Source organism: Staurois parvus, unplaced genomic scaffold, assembly GCF_062004578.1.
Source record: "Staurois parvus isolate SC_StPar_1 unplaced genomic scaffold, SC_StPar_1.0 ptg000090l, whole genome shotgun sequence".
Classification (NCBI taxonomy): domain Eukaryota; kingdom Metazoa; phylum Chordata; class Amphibia; order Anura; family Ranidae; genus Staurois; species Staurois parvus.
Window position 1 is genome coordinate 6,326,064 of NW_028317886.1, and position 14,673 is coordinate 6,340,736.

At 40.3% G+C, this 14,673-nt stretch overlaps 1 protein-coding gene across 2 annotated transcripts in view; it reads left to right on the forward strand.

The window, feature by feature from the left end:
- Positions 1 to 14,673, forward strand: part of FSTL5 (follistatin like 5) — an 841,716-nt gene that overhangs the window by 438,058 nt on the left and 388,985 nt on the right. For both annotated transcript variants that reach the window (XM_089670377.1, XM_089670378.1), the window contains exon 5: positions 5,321 to 5,517. In XM_089670377.1, the coding sequence (XP_089526503.1) occupies positions 5,321 to 5,517 (197 nt within the window). The remainder of the gene's footprint in view (positions 1 to 5,320; positions 5,518 to 14,673) is intronic.

The following is a 14,673-nucleotide window of genomic DNA, read 5'->3' on the forward strand; positions in this document are numbered from 1 at the left end:
TGTAATTTGGGGCAGAGTTATAAATGGCTATATATGTTCTTGTTAATGTTTTACATTTTATTCGTTGGGCAATGGGAAGCCAGTGGAAGGATTGGCAGAGAGGGATAGCAGATATGGAACAGTTAGTAAGGTGGATGAATCTGGCAGCAGCATTCATGATAGACTGAAGAGGGGATAGTCTGCGATTAAGTAGGCTGAGGAGGGAGTTACAATAGTCAGGGTGAGAGATAGCAAGGGAGTGAATAAGTTGCTTAGGGGTTTCAGAAGTTAAGAATGGGTGTATCTTGCAGATGTTGCGGAGGTGAAGTCTACAAGATTTGGACAGTGATTGGATTTGGGACTAAAAGGACAGATGGGAGTCTAGGATTACACCTAGTACCCTGGCATGAGGGGAGGGATTGATGGTTGTATTATTGATCTTGATGGAGAAGTCAGGGGAGGGGGCACAGGCTGGAGGGAATAGTATGAGCTCCATTTTGGAAAGATTTAGTTTGAGGAAGTTGAGTGACATCCATGCTGATATGTCACTTAGTAGGTTAGTAATGTGAGAGGAGACTGAAGGGGCGAGGTGAGGAGTAGAAAGGTTTGTGTGTCATCAGAATAGAGATGGTACTTAAAGCCATGGGAGTTTTACAAGTGACCAAGGGAGGAGGTGTAGATGGATAAGAGAAGGGGTCCAAAGACAAAACCTTGAGGGACCCCTACAGAAAGAGGAAGTGGAGAGCAGGAGACAGAGTTATAGGTAACACTGAAGGAGAGCTGCTATAGGTAGGAGGAGAACCAGGAGAGAGCAGAGTCTCGGAGGCCAAGAGAGTGGAGTTTTTTGAGGAGGCGGGGATGGTCAACAGTACCAAAAGCTGCAGAGAGGTCAAGTAGTAAGAGTATGGAGTAGTGGCCATTAGTTTTAGCAGTGAGTAAATCATTAGTGAGTTTTAGTAGGGCAGTTTAAGTGGAGTGGAGTGAGTGAATGCCAGACTGTAAAGGGTGAAGTGAAGTAGGAGCCCAGGCGATTGTAGACTAAGTGTTCTAAGAGTTTAGAGGTAAACGGGAGCAGGGAGATGGGTCTTAAGTTGTTCAGGTTGGTGGGGTCCAGCGAGGGCTTTTTAAGTATGGGAGTGATCTGTGCATGCTTTAGAGGGGTGGGGAAGGCGCCATTATAGAGAGAGAGATTGAAGATGTGAGTGAGGGAGCATAGGACAGAAGAAGAGGGTGACCGTAGTAGTTGAGAGGGGACAGGATCCAGGGGGCACGTGGTGAGACGGGCTTCTGAGAAAACTTTAGTGACCACTTCAGTAATAGCAAAGTCAAAAGAGGAAAGTGTTTAGGGAAGTTTAGTATAAGGTATGCTATGTGGGATAGATGTCTGTGTAGTGGAAATGCCCTCACTAATTGCATCAATCTTGTTTTTGAAATGATTTGCAATAATGTAAGCAGTGAGTTATTGGGTGGAGGTGGAGAAAGTAGAGTTAAAAGTAGAGAAGAGACGATGAGGACTGGATGACAAGGTATTAATAAGAGTGACAAAGTAGGCTTGTTTGGCAGCATGGAGGGAGGAACTGTATGTTAAGAAAGCAGATTTATATAGGGTGAATGCTTGCTGTTAATTTTGTTTTACGCCTCAGTCGCTCCAGTGCACGACTATGTCTCTTAAGATTTCTGTTGTCATTAGTCTGCCAAGGTTGTAATGGTTGGGGCCTGATACTATATGTAGTTAGAGGAGCAAGTGAGTCTAGTGTGGATGAAAGCAAACTGTTGTAGACAGAGGTGGCCAGGTCAGGGCAGGACATGGGAGATATTCTGTCATAGAAACGGTCAGTTGCAGAGTGGAACAGAGAAGGGTTTAAGTTGTGAAGGTTTCTGTGGGTAATTGTTTGGTGCTTGGTGGGATAAGTGCTTGAAGATGAGGACAATGTGAAAGTGATGAGATTGTCATCAGAGAGAAGAAAGGGGCTGTTTGTGAGGTTGTAGGGAAAGCAAAGATGGGAGAAAACAAGGTCTAATGTATTCTCATCAGAGTGAGTGGAGGATTGTGTCCATTGTGTTAAGGCAAAAGATGAGGTTAGGTTGAAGAGTTGGGATGTAGCTGGGATGTAGATGGGGATGTTAAAATCTTCAAGAATGATGGTGGGCATTTCAGAGGAGAGAAAGAAGGGTAGCCAAGCAGAGAAGTCATCAAGAAAGTGCAACACCGGTAGGTCTCTGCAATCCTCAGAGAAATGGGAGACAACAGCCGAGTCTCGAAAGAAGAGAGGGAGGGTTAGGAAGGACTTGAAAGGTGCTCAGTGGGGATAGAAGCAAACCAACTCCACCTCTTTTCCAACCACTGGGTCTGGGTGAGTCCAGAGAAGGCCTCCATAGGAAAGTGCTGCGGGAGAAGCAGAATATGCTGCTTGAAGCCAGGTTTCTGTAATTGCTAGTAGGTTATGTGAGCTTAATACAGACAGAGCGGGTATTCTAGAGTGCACATGAAATAGAGAGGGTGGTTTTTTGGAGCATGGGGATTGAGATTAAATTGAGTGGATTGCGGCTATTCCTGGAGGAAGGAGGGGGCCTGCTGTGGGGGTGAGATACTGGAGGACTAGGGTTTAGGAAGATATCCCCAGAGGCTAGGAGAAGGAGGGTAAGGAAAGTAAGATGGGAGTGGGATGTATATGAGTGCACATGCCTTCCTGTCCTGATGTTTCGGTCAGCAGGTGAGTAAAGTATTAGCAGGAGGTAATGATAGCAGTAGTAGGGAGATGGTAGATGTGAGGGTGATATGTATAAGCTTTGGGGTGGAGCAGAGGGGTAAAGAAAAAAGATTTTGAGAACAGAGAATAGTAATATGAAAAGAAGGATTAGAGGGGGTGTATTAAAAGGTAGATGGAGTGGGAATTAGACTTGTAGGTGATGTTTCCCAGGGTATTTGCTTGCAGTCCATCCAACATGCAGTAGAGTTTTTTGGTGTATCTTCCTGCTGCTTGAATTATCCTGCTTTAGTTAAACTGCTGTTTTGCACTCCAGCAGAAAATGCACTCACGCAGGACAATGCCCTCTGGTGCCATGCAGGACTCCTGCAGACAGGAATCTGTGAATGAATGATGTGGCCATGTGGACATAGCACCACATGGCCATGCACTTTTCAAAAAGTGGCAGCTGGTAAAGGGAACTTCTCCCGATACAGCTGTCACACACAGGTCTGGAGTGGAACATGTAACATGATCCCAAAGGTGAACTTATTCTTTAACGCCATTTTGACCATGTTTAGGACATCCAAAAGGTAAAACAAATTATTGAATGCTATAATCAATTCTAAGGAAGCAATCTCATTATGGGAGAAAATCCAATTACAAAAGAATTTCCTTGATTGTTGGTTATTATAGGTTACTGCCTACAGTAAATTTAGCTGGCATGAACTGATCAGTGCATATGTAAGTCATGTTAAATTGGATTTTCTGGTCCCAATTGTTTCTTTGAACACTAGAAGCATTAACACTGACAAAGGACTTACAGAAGTTTCACAGTATAATTACTTTGGGCAGAAGTCAACAACATCAGTACATAAGGAATATAAACAAATCATCAAAGGGCCTAGGGCATCCATCACAGTGTATCCAATAAAATGGAAAATGGACTGGTTCACTTTGAGCTAGTGCTACACTTTGATCTCACATATTATAGGCAGTAACTGAAAACTTACTAAACATATACTGAACAGTATGAGGGGGGTCTTGCCATAATTTCTGAAACATTTGTGTCTTGTGTCTGTTAGTCAGAGGATTGCACATACTTCAAGTTTGCTATTACCAAAATTATACCATACCTGATATTGTTGAAAATGCCTATGTTGAATACATTGATTCTCTGTGCTTGTGTTTTTTTGTATTTGAAGAATATACTGTATTAAAGAAAACTATTAAAGTAGGAAAATACGACATTAAGTAGGAAAAGTAGATATTATGTTATTGCAGCACGTTTTATAAAGGAGCTTTCATTTTGTTAGGATGAAATCAAATGAAAGCAACATGTGCAAGGCTATATTACTGACACCTGAGGAATGACCTGAAATGCAAGATGATAGGCGGTATGGTGATGGATTGCATAACACACCGGGTCTAAATTGTTTGTAGTCTGGTTGTAAGTGATAAGCCAGCTAATTAGCTTAAAATCAAACCTAATTCAAAATCTGTTTAGCGTGAATCATTATGCTGCTTTTTACCAAGATTTATAGCCCCTGTTAAAGTGGATAATAGGTTTATTTTATCTCTAATACAAATTGCTAATACTTTTAATGTTCAATAAATAGATACATAAAATAAAGAATTATGGAGGAGGTATAATCTCCCATTAAATGTTGCTTTATTTCATAGGAGCATTTGGGTGATCAGGACAGACGTTTTCATCAGCAGTTTCTACTCTCATAAGGGTATGTCCATAATACAACCCCAGGATTTTATATAAAAAAAGAACAATTTAAGTGAGCGCTACCTGAGAAGAGGATCGCCACTAGAACACCAAAAAGGCAACCAAATAAAACCTTCCAAAGGGTATATCAATATAAGGGTGCAGCGCTAAGACATAATTCGTTTTGAATAACATAAGGTGTAAAATAATCAAGTGCAAAGAGAAATGTCACCAAGTGGTGAACTAAGTGAATAAATGTCCCAAATAAAACAGCCCACGTGATGATCTTATGTGATCATAATAATCGTGCGTGACGCGTTTCATGCTATGCACGTAATCATGATTTTATATGTCCATGGATCTTAAAGTACTAGCAAACTAGAGGGGAATGTGTAATACTTGATTAACGCCTAGTGATTGTTCAGGTCATCTTACAGTTGAAATCAGATACAGATCATGACAACTGACATCCACTGTTAAATGATCAAGTATCAAAGCAATAAAGAGTATTTATAAATAACCCTGGTCATAGACTGCTTCATTTCATTTTCCAGCTCGCTATGTTGATATTTGCTGACTTGCAACCTTGGCAACCAAAGGTGTCATTATTATTGTGTACCGATTCTGGTAATTGTCCTTAACTTCCTGTCCTAAAGACAGAAAAATATCCCATTTAAACACAGATAGCAATGAAATCTTAGGAGGCTATAACCCCTTCCCTATCCAAGACTAAAACAAAAATGTCCAGAGTTTCATTTTAAGTAAATTATAATTACACAGTTTACTATTTGTTTTAATGCTTTACTTTTAAAAAGTATTTACAGTATGTTTCAACATACATTTTATCTGAGCACATTTGTATTTGTTTTGAGCAGTTTTTTTGAGCATTTAGTATGAAATATTTAACTGACTGATGCTTTTGTGTGTGTCTATTCAGGAGAAAAGTGTAAATCAACAGAATATATTAAGATGAAGAATGCATTGCTGGATTCCCAGAACCAGAAGCACAACAGAAAGGAAAGCGAGATGGAAAATATAGACAAATTTGGTCTTAAAAAGATCTTGGTGGATCAGATGTTCAAATATTTTGACAGTGACAGCAATGGACTAGTAGATACAAATGAAATTACTCAGGTAAAGTTAGCTTATTATATTATTATATACAGTACATAGATGTTTAAATTTCAATATACAATATTAGTATGGGTATTTGATTTCCTGTTTTAATACATCTAGAATGGTAATTGCATTTTAATGAGCACATTGACTGATTCAGAGTAATTTATGTTTTAATGAAAGTGTATATTTAACTGCTTATATATATATATATTGTGGCAGTGCGGTGTCCTGCAACGGTCAAAATAAAGCTGAAAACCCTGGATTCTCAACCAGGCAGGTTGAGGGGCTCCAGAGAGTTAATGTATTGCAGAGGAAACTGACTTTTCGGTTTCCTCATTTATTCATTAAGTTTGTTTTGGGATCTTGAGCCTGGAGATTTCAAAGAGATCTGGGAGGGATGAAATCTCTAATCCGGGGTCCGTGTTTTGAGAACCCCCAGCACACTGATTGCACAGGTGTGTGCAGGCCTTTTTATAGAGTCCTAACCATAGTTCAGGGCTCCACCCCAGCAGTTAGGAGGGCTCCACCCCAGCAGACGGAGTCAGGAGGGCTCCACCCCGGCAGACAGGAGGTCTCTGCCTTGGAGTCAGGTGAAAAGCCAGACTAGCTGTGTGCTAGTGGCCATAATTTGGGAAGAGTCTGCAGGAGACAGACAGTGAACTGTGTACAAGCCAGGAGGCTGAATCTTTGTTGGTATTTCTTGATGGTGGATACCCCTGCGTGGGAAGCATTTGTGTTATTTGAACTTTCTTTAAATAAAAGTGGGCAAAAAAAAGCCCTTAAAGAAGCGAGTTGCTGTGTGCTTAAACAAGAAAAGCTCTAGCAGTTGAAGCGAGTTCCCACAATATATATATATATATATATATATATATATATATACAGTCAGGTCCATAAATATTGGGACATCGACACATTTCTAACATTTTTGGCTCTATACACCACCCCAATGGATTTGAAATAAAACAAACAAGATGTGCTTTAACTGCAGACTGTCAGCTTTAATTTGAGGGTATTTACATCCAAATCAGGTGAACGGTGTAGGAATTACAACAGTTTGCATATGTGCCTCCCACTTGTTAAGGGACCAAAAGTAATGGGACAATTGGCTTCTCAGCTGTTCCATGGCCAGGTGTGTGTTATTCCCTCATTATCCCAATTACAATGAGCAGATAAAAGGTCCAGAGTTCATTTCAAGTGTGCTATTTGCATTTGGAATCTGTTGCTGTCAACTCAAGATGAGATCCAAAGAGCTGTCACTATCAGTGAAGCAAGCCATCATTAGGCTGAAAAAACAAAACAAACCCATCAGAGAGATAGCAAAAACATTAGGCGTGGCCAAAACAACTGTTTGGAACATTCTTAAAAAGAAGGAACGCACAGGTGAGCTCAGCAACACCAAAAGACCCGGAAGACCACGGAAAACAACTGTGGTGGATGACCGAAGAATTCTTTCCCTGGGGAAGAAAACACCCTTCACAACAGTTGGCCAGATCAAGAACACTCTCCAGGAGGTAGGTGTATGTGTGTCAAAGTCAACAATCAAGAGAAGACTTCACCAGAGTGAATACAGAGGGTTCACCACAATATGTAAACCATTGGTGAGCCTCAAAAACAGGAAGGCCAGATTAGAGTTTGCCAAATGACATGTAAAAAAGCCTTCACAGTTTTTGAACAGCATCCTATGGACAGATAAGACCAAGATCAACTTTTTTTTTTTTTTATTCAAATATTTATTAGATTTTCACATTTATAATTACATATAAAAAGAGAAAGGAAAAAAAAAAAAAAAAAAAAAGAAAAAAAAAACAGGGGAACATGAAAGAAGAGCATAATGCATTTCATCTACATTCTCATATAATATTTTTACTCTTATTTTCTTTCTGTTACCTCCTTTTTCTTCCTTTCCCTTCCTTCTACCCTTATGCCCTACCCCATCCCTCCTCCCTCCCACTCTGCATTTTTCTCTTACTTCCATCTATATAAAATTAAGAATCTTCTCCTGGCATTTCTTCATATATATTCCTATGGTGTACAAAATCTTCCCATTTTTCCCATCTCCTGTTACATATCTCCATCTTATCTTCCTGGGTATAGTATAGTTTCTCCATCCTACTAATCTGATTTACTCTTTCTACCCAATCCTTCTCTTTCGGAACTTCCAAGCTATGCCAGAATTTGGGTATCAACCCCTTCGCTGCGTTCACAAAGTACCATATACCCGAGTTTTTATATTTATTCACTGGTAAATCTGTTTTATGTAGTAAACACACTTGTGGGTCTAATCCTATCTTTATTCCTGAGATTTTCTCAATTAAGTTGACTATTATCTTCCAAAAATTTTGTATCCTTGGGCACTCCCACCAGATGTGAAACCATGTACCAATCTTTCCACAACCACGCCAACACTCTTGTGTTTTCTCTATATCTATTTTGTGCTCTAGAATTGGTGTAATGTGCCATCTTACTAAACTTTTATAGTTTACCTCCACCTCTCTCATACTAGTGTTCTCGTGCGTGAGTCTATATATCTTCCTCTGTTTATCCTCATCTATCTCCACTCCTAAATCCCTTACCCATTTTTCTATATAGCTTGGTTTTAATTCCGTAGCTAACTCGGTAAGAATTTTATAAATTTTTGCCGTGCCCCGTTTTCCGTCTCCCCGTGATTCCAGTAACCTCTCAAACATGTTCCACTCCTTTCTCCCTCTTATGGGTTTCGGAAGACTCTCAACAAAGTGATTTAATTGGTGATATTTCCACTCATCAATCTTAATAAAAAGTTCCCTTCCACTCTTTTTTAAGTCTTTCAATGTTTTCAACTTCTTTCCGTCCATAATATCCCTTAGTTGAATGTCTTCCTTTTTAATCCATTTTCCCATACTCCCTTCAATACCTGGTGGGAAGTATTCTATATTCCTTAGTGACATTAATTGTGAATTAAAATCCCAGTGCATATACTTGTGTAAATTATCCCAAACCCTTAAAACGTTCAATGTAAACACGCTCGTGGTTTCTTTTAAACCTCTATATTGTGTTGGTGCCCATATGTTTCTACTCAGGTCAACTCCGCTCAAGTCATTCTCTATCTTTACCCATCTTTTCCCCCTTTTATTGTGTGTCCAATCATAAATTCTTGCTAAAACTACAGCATTATAGTATCTCCCAAAGTCTGGCACTCCCAGTCCCCCTCTCTCTTTTCGTCTACTTATCAAATCATACGATATTCTAGGTTTTTTATTTTTCCATATAAATTTTGTTATCATCCTTTTAATTTCTTTAAAAAATCCTTCTGGGAGTTTTATTGGGATCATTTGATATTTATACAAAACTTTGGGTACAATTATCATTTTTATCAGATTTATTCGTCCTAACCAGGAGGGGATTCCTCCTCCCAATTTCTTCAGTTCCTCCTTAATCTCGTTTAAAAGGGAAATATAATTTAATTTATACAATTTTGAATATGAAGCAGAAAGTTTGACTCCTAAATATTTTATCTCTCTATCTCTCCATGTAAAAGGGAATTCTTTTTTTATCTTTTCTTTCTCACCATTCGGGAGATTTATATTCAAGATCTCAGTTTTTGTCAGGTTGATTTTTAGGTTTGATATTTCTCCATATTCCTTTAAGCTTTTCATTAAATTCGGGAGTGTTATCCTAGGATTACCCACATAGAACAACAGATCGTCTGCAAAAGCTGCCACCTTATGTTCCGTTTCCCCTATTTGTATTCCCTTTATATCTGCATTCCTCCTAATTGTTTCTAGTAAGGGTTCCAATGTTAACACATACAACAAAGGGGACAGTGGACATCCCTGTCTAGTGCCATTTGACATCCTTATAGGTGCCGATTTTTCACCATTGACCAAAATAACCGCGGATGGCATTTTATACAATTTTCCTATCCATTCCCTCATTCTACTACCTACCCCCATGATCTCTAGGGTGTCCATCATAAAGCTCCAGTTTACTCTATCAAAAGCTTTTTCAGCGTCGATCGAGAGAATCACTGCCGGGGTTTTCCCTTTCTTAGCTTTCTGGATCAACAACAGAGTTCTAATTCCGTTATCTCTACCCTCCCTCCCTGACACAAAGCCAACCTGATCTCCCTGGATCCATTCTGGCATTAAGTCTTTGATCCTATTTGCTAAGACCTTCGCATATAACTTTGTATCTACATTTAGGAGTGCAATTGGCCTATAACTTGAACATTGAGTAGGATCCTTCCCTTCCTTGTGTATAAGTGTTACATGAGCTTGTAGGGATTCCTGTCTAATCTCCATTTCTCCCCCCAGGGCATTCATATATTCCTTCAACTTTGGTATCAATAGTTCACTATATTTTTTATAGTACCTCACGGTGTATCCGTCCGGGCCAGGACTTTTCCCCACCTTAGTGTCTTTTAGTGCTATTTTTATTTCCTCCTGTGTGATTTCTAATTCCAGGGATTTCAATAGATCTTTATCTATCCTTGGTAGTTCTGCATTTTTTAGATATGCTTTTCTTTTTTCTCTATTCTCATTTTCACTATTATTTACTAAGTTTTGAGACTTAATATTATACAACTTATTGTAATACTCCTCAAACACCTTCCCAATCTCTTTAGTAGAGTGAGCCATTTCTCCCTTGGGGTTTCTTATTTTTTCTATGTAATTTCTAGTTTTCTTTTTTCTCAGGGCCTTCATTATATATTTTCCTGGACGATCTCCCCATCTGTACCTCTCCACTGCAACTTTATTAAGTACTCTCCTCATCTCTTCTTCCATTAATATCTCCAATTCTTTCTTCTTTCCTATTATCTTCTGTCTTATCTCACATGTTATTCTGTTTTTATGGATCTGTTCCAGGTCATTTATATCTTTTAAGAGCCCTGTCATTTTCTTACTCCTTTCTCTTTTCTTTTTTGCTCCTAACGCAATCAATATACCCCTAATATATACCTTATGGGACTCCCAGACAGTGGCCATTGAAACATCTCCTGTTTCATTCTCCTGAAAATATCTTTCCATTTCCCGTCTGATCTGCTGATCGATCTCTTGATCTAATAGAAGGGCCTCGTTTAATCTCCATCCCACCCCCCTTGTCAGTTGTCTCCCCCATCTCACCTTCATTATAACTGGGGCATGGTCTGAGAGAGTCATTGTCTCTATTTCTACTTTGGCCACCCTCTCGATAAGTTGATGTTCTACCATTATATAGTCCAGTCTTGAATAAATCTCGTGTGCATTAGAGAAGAAAGTATAGTCTTTTTCCTTTCCATGCATTATCCTCCATATATCCACTAGTTGCCCTTCATATATCTCCTTCTTCAAAGTCTTCATAGACCTACCTCCCTCTCGTTGCACACGAGATGTTGTATCCATCTGTGGATCTAGACATAAATTCAAGTCTCCCGCCATTATCAGTCTTCCCTTTTTAAAGTCCCTCAATTTTCTTAATATCCCTTTCAGGTATACCTCCGGTCTCTTATTTGGGCAATAAATATTCGCCACTGTACACTCTATTTCCTGTAATCTGCCCCTCAGAAACAAGAATCTCCCCTCAGGATCTGTCTCTCTCTCTTCCACCTCCCACCTTACATTTTTAGCGAACCCAATTGCCACCCCTTTGGCTCTCTTAATTGGGGAGTCTGCATAAAACCATGTTGGATAGTTTCTAGTATTTAATTTGATATTTGACTTAATCTCAAAATGCGTCTCCTGTAAAAAAACTACCGAGGCTTCTCTGTGTTGTAACTCCTTAAATAGCTTAAATCTCTTCCCAGGACTATTCAACCCTTTTACATTATATGTTATAAATTTTATATCTTCCATAATTCTTGAGTACATCTCGTCCCTATGCAGAGTATTTTTAAAACCTTCCCCCTATACCATCTTTTACCTCCTCCCCCCCCCTTACCCTCCCTCTTCACCTCCCCCCTCCCCTGGCCCTCCCTCCTCCCTCCCCCCCCGAACCCCCCCCTCCCATCAGGCCTATTTTTTACCATCTAATCCTTTGTGAGCTTACTGTCACATTTGGATCTTGGCCCTGAGGTTGAACTCTAACCTTGTACGGTTCACCGTCCCTCCATTTCCCTCAATGTTCCCCTTTCTATCCCTTCTTTATTCTTTCTTCTAATTTGCTGCCATTGCTCTTTTCCCTCGACGTTTTCCCCTCCCTCAACCTCCCAACCTGGAACCTCTACTTTTTGAATGTTAAGTTTGTCAAAAAAGTCTCTCAAGTCCTCAGGAAATCTCAGGTATGCAGTAACTCCATTCTTCCATCCAATTAGACACATTGAGCCGCTCCATCTATACTGTATGTTTTGTTTTTTCATCTGTTCTATTAAGGGTCTCAGTGATCTCTTTCTCCATAATGTCTCAGGTGTTAAGTCTGCAAAGATTTGTATATTTTTCCCTTCATACTCAATATTATATCTTCCTTTTGTCTTCTTCCATATTTCTTCTCTCTCTCCAATTTTATTAAATTGAACCACTACATCTCTCGGTCTCTCTTCCGCCCGATCTCGTTGGGCCTTTCCTGATCTATATATATTGTCCAATATGCATGTCTCTGTTCTAGGTCTACCCATAATGGAGTTTAAGATTTTTTGTATCGTCTCTCTTAATTCTTTATCTTGTATAAGCTCCGGAATTCCTTTTATCCTGAGATTTTTTTTCCTGTGTATGTTACCTTGTATCTCCAGTTTATATCCCAGTTTTTTTTGTTCTTGCCTAATCTCTAGTATCTGATTATTCAGTTCAGAAAGAGTTTGAGCATGTTTATTGATTTTTTCTTCTGTATCTTCTACTCTAGTCAAGAGATGTCCCAGATCTTTCCGAATAATTCCCATTTCCTGTTTAATTGATTTTTCCAAATTTTTAAACATTTCCGCCATTTCCTTTTTATTTGGGATTTGTAGTTCTCCTTCATTTTCCTTTGACTCTATTTCTCCTGATATTTGTTGATTATTATCCATTTCTACTGGAGATCTGGCGCTTTTATCCATACTGTTCTCCATTATACTTTTTTCACCTGCCCCCTGAGTTCTTTCTGGGGTCACATTACCTTGAGATGTAAATTTTCTAATTGTTCCTGATTGGGCGTGTTTAGGGGCATTCCCTTTACTATTTTTGCTCTTCATATTTTTAACTGTATCCGAGTTCTCTTTTTAAACTTTAAGATATATACTGATAATAAGTCCTTTAGGTAAATTCTACTTTCTTCAAGCTATTTGGTGGTTCCCCCTTTTTCTCTATATATATTTCTTCTGCCACACCAAGAAGCTATCCATAAACAGATTTAATATATAATCCAGATAGTCTCACTCACCCTCCTTCCCGCTGCTTCGTTCCAGTGAGGCTGTCAGCATTCTGGTGTGGCTCTGCTCCTTTTCCCTTCAGCTCAGGAGGGGAGGGGGGGGAGAGGGGTTAGAAGAGGAGGGGGGGGAGAGGTGAAGGGGGGGTTTTCCGAGGCTCTTTTCTTCTCTCTCTCTCCGTTTCTCTCGTGGGTACCGACGGTCATGTAAATCTCTCTGCCCGAGCGGCTTCAGTTTCAAAGGAAGCCAGCCGTTTCTCTCTCCCTCCTCTTCTGTTGGGTCGGAAAGCCGGGGTCTCCCTCTGCTTCAGGAAGCCGGCCGGCTTCTCCGTCTCCCAGTACTGCCCTTCGGCGGGTCACGTGACCACCTCCCGTCACCCGCACTCCCAGCAGTCAGAGGTGAGAGATTCCCAGCCGTCTCACCGTCCAGAACTCCCGCAGCTCCGTCTCCTCCACTTCACTCTCAGGACCCCCCCTCTGCCGTAAGATCTCAGGCGGGGAGTTTAGCAGCTTCCATGGGGAACGTCAAGGGAAGGAGGGCGGTTATCCTGCGGAGAGCGCTCACATCGCTCTCTCTCACACCGCCACGATTAGGCTCCTCCTCCTCGGTGTTTTCGTATCACCTCAGTTGGACCAAGATCAACTTGTACCAGAGTGATGGGAAGAGAAGAGTATGGAGAAGGAAAGGAACTGCTCATGATCCTAAGCATACCACCTCATCAGTGAAGCGTGGTGGTGGTAGTGTCATGGCGTGGGCGTGTATGGCTGCCAATGGAACTGGTTCTCTTGTATTTATTGATGATGTGACTGCTGACAAAAGCAGCAGGATGAATTCTGAAGTGTTTTGGGCAATATTATCTGCTCATATTCAGCCAAATGCTTCAGAACTCATTGGACTCCGCTTCACAGTGCAGATGGACAATGACCCAAAGCATACTGCAAAAGCAGCCAAAGAGTTTTTTAAGGGAAAGAAGTGGAATTTTATGCAATGGCCAAGTCAATCACCTGACCTGAATCCGATTGAGCATGAATTTCACTTGCTGAAGACAAAACTGAAGGGAAAATGCCCCAAGAACAAGCAGGAACTGAAGACAGTTGCAGTAGAGGCCTGGCAGAGCATCACCAGGGATGAAACCCGGCATCTGGTGATGTCTATGTGTTCCAGACTTCAGGCTGTAATTGACTGCAAAGGATTTGCAACCAAGTATTAAAAAGTGAAAGTTTGATTTATGATTATTATTCTGTCCCATTACTTTTGGTTCCTTAACAAGTGGGAGGCACATATGCAAACTGTTGTAATTCCTACACCGTTCACCTGATTTGGATGTAAATACCCTCAAATTAAAGCTGACAGTCTGCAGTTAAAGCACATCTTGTTCGTTTCATTTCAAATCCATTGGGGTGGTGTATAGAGCCAAAAATGTTAGAAATGTGTCGATGTCCCAATATTTATGGACCTGACTGTATATATATAAAAGCATTTAATTACAATGAAAAATAATCATCTTAGGAGCAAATGCACCAGTCATGGTTAATTTGGCTATTTTACCAGATGACCTTAGGTTCACTATACACATTATAATCTGACCGCATAATCAATCAATTTTCTATTTATCAAAACTAGGTAACATGAGGACCCACCTAATCTACCCAATCAACTTATATTCAATCCATCCAGGCAGGGCCTTCCATTACATAGTTGTTTGTAGTTAAAATGATTGCACAATCAGACTTTGATGGGTGTGTAGCACAATCCTGAACCCTGCACTCTGCGTGTAGAGGACTGCTGAACTCTGAACGCTGTGCATAGTGCAATCCTGAGCTCTGTGCATAATACACTCCTGTGTGTGTATGTCTCTCTCTCTCCTTTAACATTTT